Source organism: Hippoglossus stenolepis, chromosome 20 (genome assembly GCF_022539355.2).
Source record: "Hippoglossus stenolepis isolate QCI-W04-F060 chromosome 20, HSTE1.2, whole genome shotgun sequence".
Lineage (NCBI taxonomy): Eukaryota > Metazoa > Chordata > Actinopteri > Pleuronectiformes > Pleuronectidae > Hippoglossus > Hippoglossus stenolepis.
Genome location: NC_061502.1, coordinates 5,834,493 through 5,856,581, shown reverse-complemented (window position 1 = coordinate 5,856,581; position 22,089 = coordinate 5,834,493). Strand labels below are relative to the sequence as shown.

At 41.9% G+C, this 22,089-nt stretch overlaps 1 protein-coding gene across 2 annotated transcripts in view; it reads right to left on the bottom strand.

The window, feature by feature from the left end:
- LOC118099747 (centrosomal protein of 128 kDa) overlaps positions 1 to 21,163 on the bottom strand; it is a 38,535-nt gene extending 17,372 nt beyond the window's left edge. Inside the window, exons 1-17 of one of the 2 annotated variants that reach the window (XM_035144501.2) lie at positions 20,426 to 21,163; positions 20,127 to 20,213; positions 18,610 to 18,742; positions 18,361 to 18,482; positions 18,008 to 18,099; positions 16,684 to 16,756; positions 16,007 to 16,129; positions 14,064 to 14,144; positions 13,819 to 13,893; positions 13,539 to 13,686; positions 12,315 to 12,445; positions 10,946 to 11,017; positions 10,453 to 10,638; positions 7,884 to 8,072; positions 7,005 to 7,424; positions 5,365 to 5,529; positions 3,615 to 3,764 (exon numbers count right to left, since the gene is read on the bottom strand). In XM_035144501.2, the coding sequence (XP_035000392.2) occupies positions 3,615 to 3,764; positions 5,365 to 5,529; positions 7,005 to 7,424; positions 7,884 to 8,072; positions 10,453 to 10,638; positions 10,946 to 11,017; positions 12,315 to 12,445; positions 13,539 to 13,686; positions 13,819 to 13,893; positions 14,064 to 14,144; positions 16,007 to 16,129; positions 16,684 to 16,756; positions 18,008 to 18,099; positions 18,361 to 18,482; positions 18,610 to 18,742; positions 20,127 to 20,213; positions 20,426 to 20,587 (2,409 nt within the window). In that variant the 5' untranslated portion in view covers positions 20,588 to 21,163. The remainder of the gene's footprint in view (positions 1 to 3,614; positions 3,765 to 5,364; positions 5,530 to 7,004; positions 7,425 to 7,883; positions 8,073 to 10,452; positions 10,639 to 10,945; positions 11,018 to 12,314; positions 12,446 to 13,538; positions 13,687 to 13,818; positions 13,894 to 14,063; positions 14,145 to 16,006; positions 16,130 to 16,683; positions 16,757 to 18,007; positions 18,100 to 18,360; positions 18,483 to 18,609; positions 18,743 to 20,126; positions 20,214 to 20,425) is intronic. The other variant, XM_035144504.2, reaches the window with a different exon arrangement.
- Positions 21,164 to 22,089: the final 926 nt, after the last annotated feature.

Sequence of the window (22,089 nt, the reverse complement as noted above, 5' to 3'; positions counted from 1 at the left end):
CTTGTTAGAGCCAGCTGTGCCCAGGAGAAGCAGATGTGCAACGGAAGTAGGTCACAACTGAGGGACGGGTACAGCAAGGTATCCTTAGAGGAGGTACAAAAAGGCTAAGCACTTACATTAAAAATACATGTCAAAGAGAAGATTTGTTTCTTGAATAAAGTCATGTATATTATCTAACTAGGTTAACTATTTACAGTCCTCTGCTGACTTGCAGAGGGCACTGTTGGAAACCCAGTTCGGCCTGGGTCTCTCTGTGTGGGGTGTGCGTGGGTTTTCTTCAGGTTACTCCGGCTTCCTCCCACAGTCCAAAGACATGCGGATTGGGGTTCTGTTAATTGGAGTCTGTGATAAACTGGTGACCTGTCCAGAATGTACGCCACCTCTCGCCCAATGTCAGCTGGGATTGGCTCCCGCTCCCCCTTCGACCCTCAGAGGATAAGCGTGCGCATGTGTGTATGTGTGTATGTATGTGATGTATGTATGTATGTATGTATGTATGTATGTATGTATGTATGTATGTATGTATGTATGTATGTATGTATGTATGTATGTATGTATGTATGTATTTATTGAGGGATGGATAGATGGATGGATTTTATATATATAAAGATTCCAGAAATCTCTGTCTGTCTTATTATATGTATGTATTGTATGAGGTTGTTGCTGTAACCGTGTTCACAACAATGGCAATGACAACCGATTCCCCAGTTTCGACTTCTGCGTATTGAGTCGAGCTTCACTGAACCTGAACTAAAGCTGCAGTGGTCCAAGTTCAGGGTTCTGCAAACTAAGTCTAGCCGCTGGTATTTACCTTCGCAATTCCTGCATGTCACTTTTACAGTTTCCAAAAGAAAGCTACAGCCAGCATTATCCCAGTCCAAGCAAACAGCCCATTCCTCTTAACTGATTTACCAACATGCACTAAATTCCCAGTCTTAATCTCTTGTATGACAGTGCACTGGTCGTAATAAGTTTAACTTTTAACTTTTAACTGGTGCTGTACTGCTCTACAACTTCTTGCATTAATGCCTCTGAAGAGAAATAAGGAAGAAGAGCATCACAGGGTAATTGAAACCTAATACACCCTTTAACTGTTAATGATTCCACCCATTAGGCCAATCGCTAGCAAGTTTGACTTCTTTTCAACATGACAGATTACAGATCAGGCGAGGCGTTGGCTCGCATGTCTGGCTGTTGCACTGCTGGACCAGATTGGGAAATCTATAAGAGCAGATAAGAGCTGCCTGGGTTCATTAGCCTGGAGCAGCAGAGGAAAACAAGCTTCAAGCAAAGTTGGGGCATAAACGTGTTTGTATGCATGCGTGTGTGTGTGTATGTACAGTGCGTTTATTAGAGTGAAAAGATGTGGGTATTTCCAGAAGGCGCTACAGAAACTTTACTGTGCATAATAGGCATTTTATTATAGACCTTATTTAAATTTGTATTTAATCGCCTTCTTGAGATCTATTATTCGAGAGAAAATAAATATTAGTAACGACATAACTACACACCCAGTATACAAAAACAACCCAAAAAGGAATAGTAATAGTTGGAATAGTAAACATTCACCCATTAAATAGCCACAGGCGAGGACAGGAAGAGAACAGGGCACACGAGAAAGGCATTTCCAGGGGATGTTTTGCCATGATTCAGTCCAAACAAGGACACAGTATGTATTAGAATGTACAGTAGCACAGTTACCTAAAGTCAACTGAAGCATGATTTACATTATAAACATACTATACTCAAAGATTTGCATCTTCAGGAACAACACAAAATAGCAAAACATTTCTGACACCAGTGGCCAGAGTGATTTTAATTCCGCCTGTCTGTACAGAAACAGACAAACATAAATAAACATCTATTTAAACTAATCTTCCTTCAGAAACATGTTAGCGCAGTTTGAGACAATCATATCCTGATTTATATTCGGCAATTTCATCTTCACCACATAAAAATAACAAACAATATTAACCCACTAAGATGAAAATACTTTAAATCGTCAGTAGAGGCGTCCAGTTGATGCAGCCTTCATCGCACCACATACACACAGTACAGTGTGTAAGATAAGCATTCGTTCTGAGGGTGCATGCATGTGTGTGGGTTGCATAGAAGGCAAGTTTGCATATTATTTGGCGAGGACTGGCTTGGTGAGCAGAGGGGCTTACAGACACTTAACATGTTGGACACTCAACACCAGACAAAGTAGTTTCCGGTTAGTTTATCTGCTGCTGCTTCTTCTCTACTATGGCTTCACTTCACTGTCTCAAAAGATTGCCCACTTAAGAGTTTAATTATGGAAATGACAAATTAAAATTAAATACCCACTCAGATTTAACACCAAACTGAAGCTTAATGCAGCTATTAGCTGTGGCTCTCTGGCCCAAACATATTCTCATTAACCCTTATTATACTGGAAAACTGTAGGAATCCAATTTTTTCTTCCAGCAGAAAAGTATTAATGCACACTATTCACATAGAATGAACCAACAAGTAAACAAGGGACTGCTTTGCAAAGTGACCATCGACTGCCCTGTTCAGACCAGGTAGTGTGTGTGTGCGTGTGTGTGTGTGTGTGTACTCATGTGTGTGTGTGTGCGTGTCACCAGGAGCGGGAGAGTGAGATAGAGAGAGAAAAGAGAACTAGGGGAGTCAGGAGGTGCTGAGTGAATGAATAATTGTGCAGCCATGAAGAAAGATTTCACCCAATTAAGAAACAATATCAGTCATTATGTGGTGCGTGTTGATTTTCTCGTGGTGGCAACAGGCAAAACGAAGGATGGACACTGAGATCCGTAAAATACTTTATGATGTAGTGGATCAGAGAATGTGGGAGCCCTAGGCGAGATTTCAGATTGGCGCCTGCCCAGGCCCCCCAACATACACACGCAAAACTGCAAGTGTTTTTTTTTTATCATTTATATAATATATCACTTATATCGTTTAATATCGATTTTCAGTGTGTTCTCTGGCCTGATTAGCTCGCGGCGAGCGTAAAAAATAGAACAGACCACGAAACCATCGCTGCCGATCGCGAGCCGGTGCTTCCCGTGCTTCGCTGCCGGTGTGAACAGCCTAATTGATTAACATGAGGCAACCGCCTATGTCGCCTATGCCAGGAGCCGCCCCTGTATGTGGCCCAGGACAGATTTGCGTCCACACAGCTTAAAGAATGTGACCACGTGTACCAGACAACCTCTGAATGTGGTCTGAGGGATCTGATCTTAAGACGCATTGAGGGTACATTTGGGTACATTCAGACATGTACTTAAACCTCACCACTTGTGATCTGATCGCTCAGTGTGGATGTTAAAACCAGGTCTGATTTTGGTCTATGTTAGTTAATGATGCAGCTAGATTTCTGATGAGTTGATGGACCACTGCAGTTTAATAGCAATTCAACAATTGACCAGTATCTCACAACTCCAATGGATGCTCATGTTGCTCTGTATTTGCTGGTTTGTTTAAAAAGCTTGAACACATTCATTAACAAGTCAGTAGTATCAGTGTTGTGTTTTCTGTGAACTTGTTTTCCAGCCTTTTTCTACACAGTGGCCAAAAGCCATGAAACACAAAATAAAATAAAATAAAATATAATTAATGAAATTAAATACCTGTAGTTTGTCTTCACCATTCCTCGCTAGGCTGCGGCAGGCTGTGTCTAGTTCCTCTCCCATTGAGGTAAGGATAGTTTCTTGTTCCGCTTCCATCCGCAACAACTTCTCCTCCAGTTCTGAAGCACGTCTCTGGTCACCTGACCTGACCTGTGGATGATGGCAGATGAGTGGATGCAAATTCAACAAGTATTTTTAGATATATTACTTGGCTTATAACAACAAGTATTTACAGTCGATTTTCTGTGGGTGTCTAGCACCCAGGTTTGCTCATTACAAAATCAACTGCAAGTTATTACTGTTTATTTAATAATACACACGCAGAAAAAAAGACAGACAACTTCAGGCAATTGAGAGCCAATTCAGTTTCCTCTCACACAAACACATCTTGTTCGGTTTCCTCTGGCCGGCACTTTCGATAGTTTCAGGATCCCGACCAGGACACAGTCAATCTATAAGTCGGAGGCACAGGCAACTGATCAGTGCTGCCCAGTGACCGTGGATCGTTATCCTGTCCCTGGGATAATAAACCACCCACGTTACATTAATAAGAGCCCCTTATTCTCCATTCAACCGATTTCAAATCAATACATGGATCACCCCCAAAGAGCCCGATACGACTTATCAGGGACCTGTCAGAGAGGTACTTCATCTGCTGTTGTATAACACCTGGGGAAGTATTGATGAAGTCCCGTTAAAAATAGTGCTGATTTGGCACCACTTAACCTTTCGAGTCATTCTTAGGTTTATACGATCACGTGACCTAAACCGATATCCAAGATCTCGATGTCAGAATGGACGGGAAACAATGTCCTTGCGATGTCTGTATGGTTTTTTTTTGCTTCCTGTTACAGATGAAAGAGTCATTTTGTTCTGTTGATTTGTTTAAAAATTTAAAAAGAAAGAAAATAAATTACATATTTAATTTATGTTAATGTGGTAAATTGTAAATGTATGGGTTAAACATAGCTCCTAACGCCACCTAATATTTCAAACTGTCTTGGACCTTGCAGGGCCAATATTTACATAGAGTAAACCATTTGGGAAGTCTCTACGTCATGACATTTATATACATTTGAAAAGGCAGGCTCGCAGCGACTACTCCTGAGTGGGAATCTGGAAAGCCGTGCTCACTTTCAAATGCTGACACTAAACCCCTGAACCACGGCATCGTCTACGTTTTAGAGACTTCCTCCATCCTCTCCCGCCCCTCAGCTGCCTCTCTCACATACACACACACACACACTTTTTGAATCACTGGCTGAGACAAGCGCCTGTCCCAGCGGTTCAAACGGCTTGGGACGTCTGTGGTCTAGGCCGTCAGGAGGCTCTGGAGGCGAGCAGCCTTCTACTTCGTACCTCATTTCTGTCACAAATGTGTGTGTGCTGCAACTGGAGTCACCGCTCGTGGCTAGATAACAAAGATAACTTACTTTTTTCCTCGAACAGCATTCTAAAGATATTTTTTTAATTTCCAGGGAGAGACACTTCAGCCAAAACTCAGGGATGAAGTTACAATTTAACATCAAAATGTGAAACCTACACATGTAGCTGCTGATGGCAGTCTGTATAGCTTGGCAGTCTATATAATTTTCCCTCATTTCAATTTCCTCAGACTTTGTGTGCCACAAATACAAATGGCACACATATTTCACAACCTAACGGGATACATGTTCCACTGACATAACAATGGATATGATACAAGTTTTACTTTCATGTTTGAAAACACAGTGAAGGGGTCAGGCCTTACTCTATCATCCAGTTCCTCTTCGAGTAGTTGGTACTTTCTGAGGAGAAGTGCGTGTGCCCCGTCTTTTGTGCAAAGCTGCGCTGCCAGCTTATCACACTCATTCTTCATCCTGTCCAACTTGATGCGGAGCGCCCCACACAGCTCCTTGTCTGACGCTGCATCTGCCTGGAAGAGAGCAGATGTGTCAAAGGCCACGATACACAGGCAATAACTTTATATAATAAGGACATGTGGCCTATCTGCTCCAAAATTGTTGAAATATACAAAGAAAAGAAAAGTAAAATCAGAACTGTTTGGAGTGAGGAAAGAGAAACTGATGGAAAATGCAAAATTAGAACTGGAAGGAGGAAGTAAGAGAGGGATTAAGACAGAGAGAGGGAAGATAAAGTGGAGGAGAAATCAAGAGTGAGAGGAAAAGGACGAGAAAATAAGACTATTTTAAGCTTTTTCTGACAGTCAACTGTATCAAAATTGTAATATAAGCTTCTGGCTGTGCGCAATGAATACCAGGCGGGCTGCTTAGAGACATCTGCTGCACCTGTGGGCTACTACTTAAAAACACTCTCGCAAACGCCCTTGTCCTCATTGCACTCGCATATGACACAATTACACTGAGCTATGTCAGATATTAATGCCATTCAGCGCAGCTAATGGGCTAAACTCAACCATATCAGAGAAGACCATGCCCCTTACGAAACAATGTACCCATGAGGACTCATCATGGGGGTAGGGTGGTGTGGGAGTAAATCAAGAGGACTCCCTGATCTCCAGCGCTGCCTCGATGAGACGTCTGAGGTCTGATATCAGGAATTTTTAAATATTCACGCTTGGAGCTTTGGAACGGCCGCGAGGATCCATGGGGCACCACACACTATTAAGAGCTCAGCTATCCTCGATTCACCCGCACTCAGAGGACAGAGCCCTGGCCAATGAGGAAAATTGCTCTAAATGAGAATTTTGTCTGTCTCACTGAGTCGGAAATAGGCCAGATGTTTAGTGGCTGAGGCATGTAACCCTGTGCTGAATTTGAGGCACGTGTTGGTAATATCCTCTAAATGTCAATTTGAGTGTGACACTCTGTGATCCATGCCTAGGTGTGAAGAAAATTAATCTCTGGTTGGTTTATGACCTTTACATCTCGAAAGATTTTTTAAAAAACTTAAGAATTTATAATGCATCTGATACAATATCCAAAGATCAGCACTACTTTTTAGAAGTGTAAAAGAATTGATCAATGTGTTTGAATATACAATTTTAGAATTTTTTGGCAGGAGTTTGATGAAAAGATTGATAGCAGTCTTGCATCTGTATGCTAAATATGTACAGTCTGCAGCCAGTAAGCTTAACATAAAACTGGTATCCAGGGAAAATGCTTGAATGGCATCATCCAATGGTAACAATACCTACTTACCAGCATCTGTTAAGTTCACAAGATATTATATTTTAAGTTTAAGTTATTATGAGCCACTATTTTATCTTGATGTTTCCAGTCTGTATGCTATGCTAAGCTAACCAGCTGCTGGCTAAAGCTACAAATTTACTGTACAGAACAAGAGACTTGTATTATAGGTCAAAAAACAAATGAGCATAACTGTTTGTTCAGCTGTACATTTCATTGAAGAAAAAAAAAAGGGACTGACCTTAAACTCCTTCAGGTGTGCCTGCATTTCCCGATGCTTCTTTATCCTGACGTCTTCCATCATTGCCTTCAAGTTGTCCACTTCCTTCTGATGCACCTCCCTCTCGAGCTGCAGCTGTTGAGCCAGTGCCTCCCGCTCCTCCTGCATCGTTGTCAGCTGAGCCTGTTGTTCTGACGCTCCCTTCTGGAGCTCCTTCCTGGTTCTTTCCTCCTCAGCTAACCGCTGAGCTTGATGGGAATGAGCCGAGGTCATGTGCTTGAGGGCGGCCTGGAGCTCTTCCTGCTTGTCCTGGTCTCTTTGAAAACGGCGGGCTTGGCTGTTGGCTCGTTCCACCAGCCTCTGGTTCTCTTCCATTAGTCTTGTTTGGATGGCAGACTGACGCTGAGTCTCTTCTTCCAGGGCAGCTGAGGCCTCCCTTACCTAGGATTACAAACTCTTTTAGGATTGTATCAAATATTTTTGAATTACTCTTTTCCTGAGGTTTATGTTACACAATTAATTTCAGCCCCTCAATCTGAATAAGACAAATTAATCTACAAATTATATTCCCATGTTTAGACTGGGATTTGTACAAGAATGCTAATGTGCTTGTAGCTAAAAAAACAAGCATTTCGGAGTTAATAAATCTTGTCAAAATTCAACTTCAGTGCTTGCTGATTATACTCAAATAGGTGTCACCATTACATAGCATTCAGATAACTTCATGGCGGTAGTGTGATCCTGTTTGAACTGGCCTTGCATATACGCTGATGGATTCAAATGTAAGAATAAGTAGAAACATATTATGCAGTTAAAACCCGACCAACTGTCTATGAACCTAGGAGTGTGTCCCTGGTGATCTGCAAGAGAAATTCTATTTCTGGATATTCAACCCCACACCTCCCGCATTTCCTGCTCCAGTGACAACTGCCGCTGGCGGGTCTCGGACAGCTCCACGTCCTTGCGGTGGAGTTCTTCCTCGCGCTGGGCCAAGCGGCCTAGGATTTCAGCGAGCTCCCTGCGGGCTGCCTCAGTGTGCTGGCTCAGCGCCTTTAGCTGGGCCTGAGAGCTCTCCTTTTCCCTGGCTGCCTGGAGGGAGTGAGCACAAGAGCGGGGGAGAGGGGGTGTGTGAGAGGGATAGAAGGGAAATGAAAAATGACAAATGAAGAGGAGGAGGAAGATGGTGTACAAAGAGGAGCTCTAACAATAATGATGAGAGCAAGAGAAAGAGTGACAGAGGGAGAGAGAAGGAGCGAAACATATGCAGTACCAGCTCTTGCACTGATAGGAAAACGCTCGCACTCAGCTCCCTGATAAGGGACAATGGTCAGGTCTGTTCAAAGCAGATTGCTTCTAATACTCTGGCTTTGACTGGAATTTGCAAAGACTTTGCTGTAGCTCAGAACCTAATCATTTAATTGAGCACTTGATTCTCTCCCCTAATTCATTAAGGGGGCAGAAATGATTTTGTAATGAATTCATGTCACGTCGAGTGTGCCAGGTGGGATTCTGTCTGTCTGTCTGTCTGTCTGCGAGGCGCGAGGCTGCTGACTACGAGTTTGGAGGTGACTCACTCAGTTCAAATGGGATGGAAATCACTGGGAGGTGACTTTCACGCTAACAATAATAGTCAGCTATTAATTATTTAACCGTGCACAACTGCTGTAACATAGCAGGCGAAGGTACTCCGACTACTCGGCTTCATGTTTGTACAAATACATTATTCAAGAGTTTTAATCTGACTTTGATACAAAGCCCTCTGCGCTATAAAGACTAAACAAAACAAAGTCTGAATTAAAATGAACAGAGAAAGGCATGCACAAATATCCAGCCTGTTGGCTTTGTTTAGGGTGAATAGAAACTTTAATACAAACCTCTATAACCCTATCTCACATAATTAATACATAAAATGTTACTAAAAGGGTATTAAAGAGTGTTCAGTAGCTATAATTGCCATTATTTCCTTAAAAGCTTTTACTTTCTCTTCATCATTAGAAGGCTGTATGTGACGTTCAATATAGACTGCAAAGGATGTGTTTTTATAACACCCCTGACTAGAGAGCCATAATAGTCTTGTATGGTATTGTATGGTATCTCCATATTGTAAGGAAATGTGACAGCTGAGCAACAGAGGTGGTGTCTATAATTTCTCAAAACTCTGTCCATCACTTATCCAGTTGTAGTGACCTTCACCATCCACCAATGTATTCTGACATCAGTGTGGTACAGAACTACAGGGTGAGTTTGGCTAAGATAAATTTTACTTTTCTCTTCACCGCCCGAGGTGGCACTAGACATCAGTCTACTACTGGAGTTGAGAAATGCATTTCAGTACAGACAATATTGATCACCTCACTTCTCAGAACGTGCTGTCAAAGTCAAAGCAGTCAAGCATGAATGAGCCAGTCCGCTGCTAAGAAAATGCAACACAGGGAGTCAGAGCTACAGTTGTTGCTCACAGTGCAGCCAGAAGGTTCGCTGCAGGTCCAGCCAGTGGCAGCAGCAGCCCGAGTGTTTGAGACAGAGCTGCCTGATGATGATGAGTAGGGATGACCCAGTATTTGTGCTGCGGTGACTCAACAGTGTCAACTCAATATCTTTGACTGTATTCTGACAAACGGAGAGCTGACTGCTAAGAGAATGGTTATACTACAGTAGAAACAGACACAATAATACAGCATTTCCCACAGAATTTATTTAATCGACTAAAGAGTGAAAGATGAGTTTGTGTGAGAGAAAGAAATGCATCGACCATAGCGAGAGTGCGGCAGCTCGTGGTAGAGCAAGCAGGTGGCAAACAGCATTGATAATAGCATTGCAAATACCGCTGCTTTTTACCAAGTTGAATTTTCTTATGGTATTTTTAAAGTGTGTCATGTTATGTTTTGGTTCATTATGAAACTGTGGGCTGCCACATTCTAGATAGTTAATGGGAAGGACTGGTAATGTAGTTCAACTGTAGCTAAAGAAAAATCACAATCAAACAGTGGATTTAGATTTAATAGACTACATTTGAAATAAATACCAGAGGGACATTCACATAGTTAGAGGCTAAATATTGCTTTAAAGAGGCACAAAAATCTAGGAGACTAGATAGAGAAAGAGTAAAAAAGAAGAAGCAGCAGCAGAAACTGAGACATCCTGACTTTTAGTGTCTTGTATAGGTCAAGCTCTCAAGCTCACTGGCTCCTACATTTTCCAATAATGCAACTCAGTAGCATAACATATTATTACATCCTGACTGCGATCAAACGTCATACCTCTGGTCTATAACGCAGGCTTCCTGTTTCCTACTGAACAGATGAGAATCAGAGAGACTCACGAGACGATACTAGTATATTTATCCCAGAATGGATTTTTTCCACTGTGGACAGACAGCTAACATCATAAAGATCAGCAGTGACTTCGTCACAGCTGCTACAGCAGGCTGTGGTGTCAGAATGTGGGTAATGAATGCATCCCAACCAACCTGCGAGGCCTTGTCAGTATGGAATTGCGCCTGGACCTTTGTCTCCTCCTGCTCCTTCTGCAATCTCTTGCACTTTGCCCTCCACTGGCGCACAGCCTCCTGGGCCCTGGTCTTCAATTCATCCCTGCTCCTCGTGCTCTCCTGGAGTAATGCCTCCATCTCCCTCCTCTCAGCCTGCTCTCGGCTCTGAAAGAGATGAATTTATGAATAAAGTGTATATTCATTCTTTATAATATGAATCAGAGTTTCGAACCATGCTGTGGATCCTAAAATGTCTCATAGGCCTAACTCTGTGGGATCTCATTAATTGCGACTTTAGTTTTTCGATTCTTTAAAGTGTAATTTTGTGAAGATGTGACCTAAGAAAGCCACTTAACGCAGCATGTTTCTAATTTAAATTACCACTAGAAAAAGCGCGACTTGTTTGGAGTCCTACATAAAAATTACCAGCGGCTGATGAATTGCAAGGTGAAACAGTAACCAAACTAAATACCTGTAACTGCTTCAACTGTTCCAATATTCGTAGCTGCTGCTGCTCCCGCCGCGCCAGGTCTGATGACAATTCCTGGAATAGAGAAAAGAGAAAGGTCAAGGATGTGTGCGTGTCCTTGTAATAGTGCTGCAGCTAATGGAAGTTAAAAGACAAAAAAGCAAAAGAAAGGGAGACAATGTGGATGAGTGGGTTTAGGGGAAAGGAAGTTAGAAAAATGACAAAAAAGGCAGCTGATGTGTAAGAAAGGAAGCAAGAAAACATTTTTTTGATTTTAGGAAAAATCTGTTAAAAAGGTGGATGTGGCAGGGCGAAGAGGAGGACAGCAGAAAAAGAGAGCGAGGGCAAAAGAAGGTTGAGACTGTGTTTACATTCTTACAATTGGATTATCTGCCACGCTGGTCTGAAAAGTAGCCTGAGACGAGAGCTGCACTGGATTACCTTCATATCCACAAGAAAGTCACAATCACTTTGAAGTTTCCAGTTTGATTGCAGTCGAGAGCGAGGGCGGATAAGGTTACCCCAGTATAGTGTCTATACTGAACAGGTCTGTCTGTTAGGAATAATTAGTCATAGCCTGATTAGTCATAGACCTATTAAACTGTATATAAATTCAGTCACTGAGAAATTGAATCTTCCAGCCCATTCTCCTCATTATACTTCAATTTTGATCATTTACCATTTAAAATGAGGTTTCAGACACCTATTTTGATCTCAACATAAAAACCATAAGAGACGCCCCAGGTGATACACGCAAACACCCACCTCATCTTTCAACACCTACTCTGCAATAGGGGAAGCGTGGGAGTTAAAACACATTTTCAGAGAAGAAAACGTCAGAGATTAGAGGAATGTGCCAGAGCTTAAAGTGCAGCGATTCCCATTAACATTTAATTGATACCCGCCATGGCCTCGAATAGCCCTGCTAAGCAAGGGGGATGTGATTTTCTAGATTTTTTTCTTTGTCTTGTTACAGTGATGGAAGTGACACATTGTACCAGTTTGAGGAGGATAAATGACTGCTGGTTGACTTCTGATCTCCTATTCCAACTGTCACTTCATCTGACGATTTTAAGAGGATCAAGTGGCGTGGAGTTGGCGGAGGATACAGCCACGGATGAGAGGCACCCTACAAACTGAAACAACCCTGCTCAGGGTGGGGCCACCGCCATGGCAAAAGTCGAACGCATGCTCGTTTTGCGTTCATTCGCACCCCAGCTGATCCTAAATGTTTCCCTTTATTCTTTGGAGTACAGTGGAACAACAGCCAAATGAATGAGTGAGGAAAGAGGTGCAAAGCCTTCTCTGAACCACTGGTGTGGCGAGCTCTTGTCGTTTCATGATTACTACACAATTTCTCTGACACACACACCTCCACCTGTAAGCTGAGTTGGACCCTCTCCTTCTCCTTATGGTCCAAAGCCCTCTTGAGTTCCTCCACCTCACGGAGAACAGAGGCCTTGCACAGCTGAACCCGCAAGTCTGCCACTTCTTTTTCTAAGTCTAAATGATGTAACACATGCATACGTGCATACAACACAGACACACACACACACACACACAAACACAGACACATAATCAAACTGATTACTGCAGGTTGAGAGAAAAAAAGTAGAATAGATAAGTATAACAACCTGGAGGAAAGTGATAGATAAGGGAGCAAGAGGACGAAATATACGGTATCCTTTTGAAAGAAATTAAGCCAAAGCACAGTTTTTGGAGTAAGATCAAGATTTTAGATTGTAATTTTGAACCATTTACTAACGGATTTATATGCATGGTCACTTCACCAAGGGCAGACCAAGAGTTGATAGATGTAAACAGAATAAATTAATGAAGCGATAACAAGCTCAAATGCTGATTAGAGCCCGACCAATTTATCTGTTTGTCGATGAAATCCGGCTGATGACAGACATATCAGCATTAATGTTTGCACATATGAAAACATTTTGTTACAGAATAGACAATGCAGAAATTATGTGCATTTATATTACTTTTTTTTTTTTAAATTAAGTATTTTCTGAATTCAAGTTCTATTAATTTGGTTGTGTTATATTTTCATTTGTAGTTCATTATAATTAAGTTTATAGTTAAACTGTAAAAGAAAATATCAAGCCTCAGTTACATTTCTTTCTTTTCAATGTCTTTTCAGGTCATCTAATGCCCTAAAATCATATCATTGCAAAAACACATAGGATACAAAAAGATTTCAATATTTTTCTCAAATACTATCTCAAGATTGACAGTATTTTTCTCTTATCTTTTTCTGCCATATTTCAATCCATTTTCTGTCCTCTTACCAACACTCCACATTTCCTTCCACTGTCTTTACCCTTGCTGGCCCTGTATCTGATCTCAGGTCTCTCCCTTCCGACTGTCAATCATCCACTCTTAAAGGTGTATTGATCCAGCTTTTGGCAACGTGTGTGTGCACTGTCTGTACATTTTCAAGGGGAAATTGATAAAAGAAATTCTATCGGTTACAGAGGTGCCATAACAATATTTTCAATTGTCGATTTCACCTACATATCCCAATCCTCTCTGTCCTGTTTATGCTTCTTTGCTAAACTCCAGATTGCAGACATATTTTCAGTACCTGGCCCTCGCTGTCCACCTCTTCCCTCCGCCCTGTCAGTGTGGTTGCCATGTGTTTGAGCAGTGGGCTGAGAAGTATCCAGCCGCGTCCTCTGAAGCTCAGTCTTCTCCTTACTTATCCTCAGCAGCTCATCTCGCATGTCCTCCACCTGGAAACCACATAGAAAAACCCATTGGACTGGAACCACAACACAGACAGTGTCTTAGAAGCCTCTTTGCAGCTAATTGAATTGTCTTACAGGGGTTCACTGTACATCTACATATAGTATCAACAAACAAACCTGTTGAACGAGTGACTCTCTGCTGTCCTCGGACTGTTCTAACCGTCTTCTAGCTCTCTCCAGATCCTGCTCCATCTAAGGAGAACAACAAGCGTGTCAGAGCAATACACAAATAACAAGAGTTAAACTCATGTGGAATCAGCAGGAGGTGTGGTGTCTCTATATACATTCAGTTGTTTATAAATCACAAAGGATTTCTACTTTAATATACAAACATTCCTTAAAGACCAAATTCATTCATTCACCTTCTCCTTCTCTGCTTTCAATAACCTGGCTGTCATGGCCTCGTCTCTCTCGTGGGCTTGAACTTGTCGTCTCCCTACCGTCTACAAAACACAAGCAGCATCACAACCAGGACACAGTGAGTTATTATAAAGGCACACATCTATGAGTACTGTAAAAAAAAAAAAAACATGAGCGGTACTGTTGCGTCATAGTATCCCCCCATTTCGTCTTCTTGGAACAAGACACTGGCATCATGGTGGATGTGTACAAGAGCTTAGCTCCCGCTCAATCCAGCTCTTTCTGAGCAGGCTGTGGTGATGAATTGCCGGCTGCTAGCAATAACAGCTACCCAAGTGACTCATCATCTATTTGATTCACATCACAGCGGGGCCCATCGGTGGGGAATAAATGTGCCCTCTGCTCTCCCTCCTCTCCTGCTCCTTAGTAGTAAAAGAGATTATTTTCCTCTTCATTTCCTCATGCTTGTTTATTTACCCTTAATTTTTGGACAAATGCATTATTTCCCATCGCCCCGGGCCCTGCTGGTGTCCCATTAGGGCACTACAGAGGAGAGGGATGCAAATGAATTGGTAGCTACTATCATTACACAGTGTGTGTGTGGAAGAAAAAAGTCTTGCTCAACAAGGCTATCAGTCTGGCTGAAGCTACACAGTGCCCCTCTGTGGTCGAATAATGAACTGCAGCAGACATGAGAAATTAAAAGAGTGATGCCAAGACACGGGTCAGTTTATATAAAAACGTGGTCCACACCAGTAAGCAAGAAATGGATGGTTTCATTATGTTAGTGAAATAACATCACGTTGATGATGTATGATATGAATTACTTGTGGGGCTGAATCAAAAGTAGAAATATAAAAAAGAAATAACACCAGATATTGTGTTCTTTACACACCCAGTGAATGCACCTAGCTGTGAGTCTACTCCACTAAAGTGCACCTAATGACAGAGCTCTCTCAGCTATTAGTGCTTTTAGACTAATACGTCACCCCAAAAAAAACACAGACTCGCATGAAATACGGGAAAGTTGCAATTGCTTACTTAGCGACCATTTGCAACTGCATCAAAATAATTCCCTCGGTGAGCATTATAGGAGCAGGAGGGCTCGGTGACACAGCGGGAACAAAGAGAAGATGGAGGAACATTAAGCGAGGAAACCTGTCAGTAAGACAGTGCATTATACTTCTATTATACAAGGGAAATAAAGATTTGTTTTCATGTTCTGTGACTGTGATTGAGCATATTCTATGGGCAACAACACAATAATAATAATAATCCACAGTACTTAATTGTGTGGAAGATTAATAATCTCACCGAGTTACATGTGATGGTATGAAACTAAAAATCTGAAGATCATCTCAAATCAGCATGTTGTGTCCTCTGGGGAACTGCATGTTAGCGTATAGCACATAGACAAAAGTGAAAGTGAAAATACATGTTACATTCTTCTAAAAGATGATTTCTGTAATTTTAGGTTTTCTTATCTCAAGTGCTCATTTTCCAGTAATTCAATTCATTATTTGATGTATTAAAATCGGGGTAAAGCGTCATAATTGACAGCTGGGATGATTCGCGATTGGTCCAGCACATGCAATGGTGGGACCTCAATGCCGGCGCTCCGTCCGTGCTCGCTATTTCGCAGACTCTGACTCCAAATTATTCGGCGCCAGATGGCAGCGTTCGTATCTGGGATATTTGGGATTTATATATTAGGAATTGGAGTGTTCTTATCAAACTATAGCTTTGCACTACTTAGTGATGTTCAGCCTAATTTGTTGTAAACTTCTTGCTGTCCTATGCGCTTCTTTGTTACTTTTAATGTCTGTTATGATCTTTATTTTATTATTTTTGTCTTCATTTCTTGGAGTGAAAGAACACGAGAGTGTCAACAGGGAGGTGTGGGATGGAGGAATCGCAGCAGATGAGTGGAGGCGAAGAGTGTCACCTCCTGCAGCTCATCGGATATGCCCACCCGCTGCTCGGGCCGCCTTTCTCTTTCCGCGCTTGTCTCCTCGCTGTGCATCTCTCTCTCCAGCTCCTGCAGCCGGCGCTCCACGTGAGACGACACCTGCAGACAGTCAGAGGGAGGACGCCTCGGGTCACAGAAACATCAGGGAATGGCAGCAGGATGTGATAAATGAGACAACAGGAAATTAAAAGTGTGGGTGGCAAAAACATCTTTTAGAACTGATAAAAAGTATTATACTTGGCATGCAAATATGTGCTGTCTAATCAGGAAGCATCACATCCACCTGTATAACAGTTAATAACTTTATCTTGTCACATCCACATACACAAGATAAAAAAATATGAAGCATGCTGGCTGTCATTGGAGGCAGCAGATTTGTGATGGTGCGGTGAGGAGCCATGTGACTGGATATTAAACTGATACATTTGCTAAAGATTTATGAAGTTGCAGTTAAATAAAGAGAGCCATATGTCCGTAGCTGTCTTGTATTCAGAAAAGGAAAGAACATGTGCAGACTTCACGCTTGTATGGCAGCTTTCATCCATCAATACCTGTGATGAACTCTCTTTAAATTCATGATGCATCCACTTATCTCGTCAGAGCTGGTAGACAAACTTGAAGTACTGGTAATGAAAGAAACAGCCACAACTCACTGAGTCTTGTCTCTGGGATGTAGTCAAGTGCCCTGTGAGGCTCTCCATCGCCCGCCTGGTGTCAATATCAGACCTCGGAAAAAACAAAAAACTAACAATAGAGCAGACTGAAGGTATTTACACAACAGAGTTCTCAGCCGTTTTGAAAAATCCTATTCCAGAACATCATTAATCAACATGTGAATGCAACATGTGACGTGACTAAAAGTAGATATGTAGCTTCAGATGTTGAAATATAGTGGTGGATCGATTAGGTCTCGTCAACAGCCCGGCGAAGGGTTTTTTGATAATTAAAAAATGTTAAATATTAATACATGTTCAAAGAAAGATCTGCCGCCCATTGACTTTGCAGTTGTATCTGAAGTTTCTCATGAGCCTTTCATCATTTTTCCCATGAAGGAGATTTCAAAGACCTGAGGTCAATCTATTTCTTTTAAAATCTCAAGTGAAAACTATTCATGTACAGTGGATAAGAAAAGTATAAGATCAATAACCTGCACTGGTGCAGACGGAAGCAAAACCACGAGTCAGCGAACAAAATATTGTAGAAAAACGGTGAGCAGGTGTAAAGAAGAGACTGCGTAACAGTCCACTTACACTTTGTGTGTTAGAATAAAATCAGCGTGTATTAAATGAGTAGTTTTATCCAAAAAACAAAACTGGTATTGTCAATGAAAGTCTGAAGGAACAATGATGTTGCATTATTTTATTTTATAAACTCAAATGGTGTTGAATGAATGTATGATGATGGCTATTGATTTATAAGGTGATTTGTGAAATCAAAAAAGGATGGTCATCTGTATTCATGGTATGTAATGTATATGAAAGGGCAGGTAATGTAAGATTTTTCTTCCTCCTTCTTTGTTGATGGAATGTGTCAGTGTATAAGTGTATTGTTTTGTTTTTGGAATACACTGAGAGGAAATAAACTAAACAAACCAAAAAAAAACTAAACTATAAGAGACACGTAGCCTTTAGACTGATTTATCCATTTCCTCTTTTGAGATTTCATTGTGAAGTATTTAAACAAAAAAAGTCAAGAAAAAACATTTTACAGTGCATTATCACCATTTCAGATGTCTATGTTGAAGCTTTTGAAATATTATTGTGACAAATTGGTACATTGATTTTTCCTGTGGCTAACATCTACACTGTTTATTCTCCTTGAAACCACTTTTTTGATGTTTTATTCAGCCCTAACCACCTAGTCTGATCAAACAAAAACTGGTGAATTCACTTGTGTATTACCCGCTCTGCTGTGTGGAGACAAAACTAAACTTTTTGAGGTTTTTAATGTTCAGACTTTGTCCTTCATCACAGATACCTGTTCCTCCTGAGGATTTCTCTATCCAGTTCATCAGACAGTCTCAGCTGGTCACTTTGTAGATCCCTCAAGGATTGGTTCATAGAATGAATCTGTGTGAGAGACACATACACATTGAATACACAACTCAAAACACGAGCAAAGCAGAGCAGAAGTCGATATGACTGCATTTACAGAGATACACGTTTATAACTAAATTAACAACGTCTGATTTGAAGTCTTATTAAGCTCCCTTTTCCTTGTGAAGATTAGTATAGCTAATATTTTCAGCTTTTCCTCTTGTGTCAACTTTCTTAAATGACATGAGGTAACAAGCAGCACTGATTGGTGGTTGGTCTGTCGGCGCTGCTTACACCGTCTCCTGTCCGAGTGGCATCCTTCTTGAAGCGAACACCGGCCGACTGAGACCTCTTCCTCCTTGCCGTGGAGCCTGTGTAGTCCCTCAGTGGAGAGGTAGGGTAGAAGCGCGGGCCTTCTGATATCACAGACAAACAGGTGTTATAAAGCATTTGTTTTTGGGAACAATGTGATAAAACTTGTTAACCAAACAAAACCCCACAAACTCCGGGGCAGTCAGCAAAAGTCTTTCCATTGCTCCGTACCTGACCCTGAACAAGCCTCCAGGTCACTGGTATGCAGCGTAGAGGCCGAAGCTGAAGCACTCCGAGCACCATTGGTTCTACTCAGCCTCTGTGTCTGCAGCTGACTGATCGAGTCCTCCAGGTTTTCCCTGAGCTTGTGCATGAAAAACAGGGAGACATAATTAACAAACCAAGAAGACAGAGAGAACAGCTCCTAAATAAGATCACAGCCCTGCAGATGGCAGAGGAGGAGAGGTAGAGGAGAGCATGGCAAAGAAATGTAAAAGTGAATAGTGAGAACTAAATGCACCATTTGATAACTGACAGATATAATCTCAATAATATAACAAGCAGGGTTTTTCCTGCAAAGAATCCCGAGGCAGCCTCCTCCAACAAATTTCATGCCACCTCCAGCTCTTGGCAAAACCCTTTGACGGGTGCCTTCATGGAAAACATCATTTTCTTACAAACGTTGCACTTGGTGGATTTTCCGTTTGTAACATGCAGCATTATGTTGATGTGGTGGCGATGTAGCAATACAGTACACTAGCAAAGGCTCTGCCAAAACTACCAAAGAAGGAAGTTTTATGCCCAACAGTAGGAATGTGTCAGTTGCCCTGATATTTTGTGACATTTGAATATTGTTGTTTCACACTTAATTTCTTAATTGTTTTCTTTCTAAAGTGGCGTTGCATCCCACGAATGAAATGCTTTCAACAACAGCAGAAATAGCACATACGATCAGCATTTACTACAAGCAAGTTGATGAGTTGCTGTAAATTTATCAGGTATTCAGGTACTGGTGATGGAGAGGATCACAAAGTTCAAGACAGGCCAAGGTTTCAGTTACCAAGTCATTAGGAGTGTATTAACAAGAAGCAAACGTTAGAGTGATGATAATGCCACTTTCTAACAGCAAAATGTTATATTTTGTTCACAGGGACCCCATTGCTGGGTGGGTGAAGATAAATATAACATAAAAGCCTTTGCTTCGTTTACACATTTAAATACCCGTAAAATATGAGTGTGACTTTATCGACACCTTTAGAGACACAATATTTCAGCCTCCTAGTTCTGATTGTATCTTGGCAAATACATTGCTTGTAAAAAAAACAGCGTTTGATTCAGTGTTGAGTCGGTTGAAGGCGCGTACACGTGTATACACACACAGATTTTGAGCCAGGAAAAACACTTACTACTTGGAATAGAATGATCCCAGAAGTGTTATTGCTGTGCACTGAAGATGTGGATTTATGAAACTGCCAAACACATCACACTGACACATCTATCTGTTTTCCAGCATTGCCGCCAGAGTACTCCAACAACTGCTGGAGAAAGTGACATTTTCCCTCAAGTTTCCTGAAGCTTAGTTAATTCTGTTCAAAATATGTTAAACTAGTATTAATATAAGTCTTCTCGTGGTTCGGCAAGATGCATCTGATATTGAGACATGGCTGTGTGTGCCATGGAAAGACCAGGATCAAACCTGTGATACTAGAACATGTGTAAATACATAGATGATAGAACAGGTGTCTCACCAGTGCCATGGCTTCAGCATGGTCGTCTGTATGGTCCCTGTACTGGCCCAGCATCCGGTCTACTTTGGTCAGGTTTCTACTGGTGCCCTGCCAGAGACGAGCAGCTATTCATTAGTATTCATTGATAAACATTAATGAACTCATACTCAAGCTTGTATTTACATGTGTTATAAGTGCACAGGGAAGCTGGTGAACAAGTTACTGTAAGTTTTAGCAAAACCACTTGACTTGAAATCACAGACCCATGCTCTGTGTGAGTTTGTGTGGATGAATGAAACGTGGACATGCAGGTGCAGCACCTGTAACGTGTTGGCCAGGGTGTCGATCTTCTCGCATATGTCTGTGGCTCGGTCCCCACCGGCGCTGCCCCTGTCCCGGCCGGCTCTGCGGTGGGCTTCACGCCCCCGAGGCCTGTGGCCCCGCGCCCGGTCGTACGAATCCGACCCGCTGGATGTGTCCATAGTTTGGGTTTTCGCGACTAAACTAAAACGCCTGACTGGGATAATGTGTCGACTAGTGATCGACCACTCGCTTCGTCAGCGCAAAACGCGGACTGTTCACAGTGACGTTAATCAGATTAACGACCACGGTGGGACGGTTTGGAACTTTCTGTGAGATGTGTGTCTTTATCACAGCAAACAGACACGGGAGCTCAGTCATCGTCGACTTAACAACCAGGGGAAGACGAGAATAAAACTATCAGACCACAACAGCCCTGCAGCTCCCACTGGTCCCCTCCCAATCAATCACAGCCATTGTTGTGACTGACGCGCCTCCCGGTTAGCAACAAGTGGCATCTCTACTACTGAGCCCTAGCTAGCTTACCCACCGTTAGCTCACTCATTTAGCTCTGGAATAAAACAGAGAAGCTACAGGACACTGCTCGTGTCCACTGCTTAAAGAAACAGAGGAAGTACTTGCTGTTGTTGTGAATAATTCCCAGAGAAGACGCGTGTTTGTGTCGCGTGTTAGACTGTGAGCTAACAGAAGAACAGCTCCACTGTGCTATGGCAACTTGAACTAGCCGCGTCTGAGCAGGAACACAACACAGCCCGGAGGCCGCGAAGGACGCCGGGAACTGTAGGACGCTCACAGCGGAGCAGTGGAGGAATTTATTGCCCCAGAACTACATTGTCCAAAGTTGTGCGTTTGCGCCACTGCTGCCGCTTCTTCTGCTGGAGGAGAGAAGAGGAAGAGAAGAGAAGAGAAGAGAGGAGAGGAGACGAAGAGGAGAGGAGAGGAGAGGAGAGGAAGGAGGAGAGGAGAGGAGAAGAGAAGAGAAGAGAAGAGAAGAGAAGAGGAGAGGAGAGAGGAGAGGAGAGGAGAGAGAGAGGAGAGGAGAAGAGAAGAGAAGAGAAGAGGAGGAGGAGAGGAGAGGAGAGGAGAGGAGAAGAGAAGAGAAGAGAAGAGAAGAGAAGAGAAGAGAAGAGTAAAGTAAAGAAAAGAAAAGTCATACTAAAAATAAATAAAAGAAAAAGTTAGGTCTTGTGACTGTTCACTTTATATTATACTAATAGTCTGTATTTTAATGGTCAGAATAATAAAGAAGAACTAAATATATAAAAGAAAATAAAGTCATAGTGAGCAAAGACAAAGAAAATAAAGATATAGTGAACTGGACAATCAATGTATTTGTAATATGTATGTGTATTTTAATATGAAGAATAATGGGATGAAGGTAAAACACAAGGCTCAAGAACTGAAAATAAAATAATAATATCTTTGTTTATTTGATTGGGACGAATGAACATTAGTATAAAAAATTATAATAAAGAATGTGAGACTGATACACAGCAAACAACAAATACAGACCAATATACAAGAATAGAAAAAGAGACAAAACACCCTTAAACCCAATTAAAAGTGTTCACAGCTCTGGTTTAGTCCCCTTTAGAAGTGGCCCTAGTATTGTTGCCAGTGTAATCTTTTCAGGCAGTCCACACAATACCTTGTACTTATATAG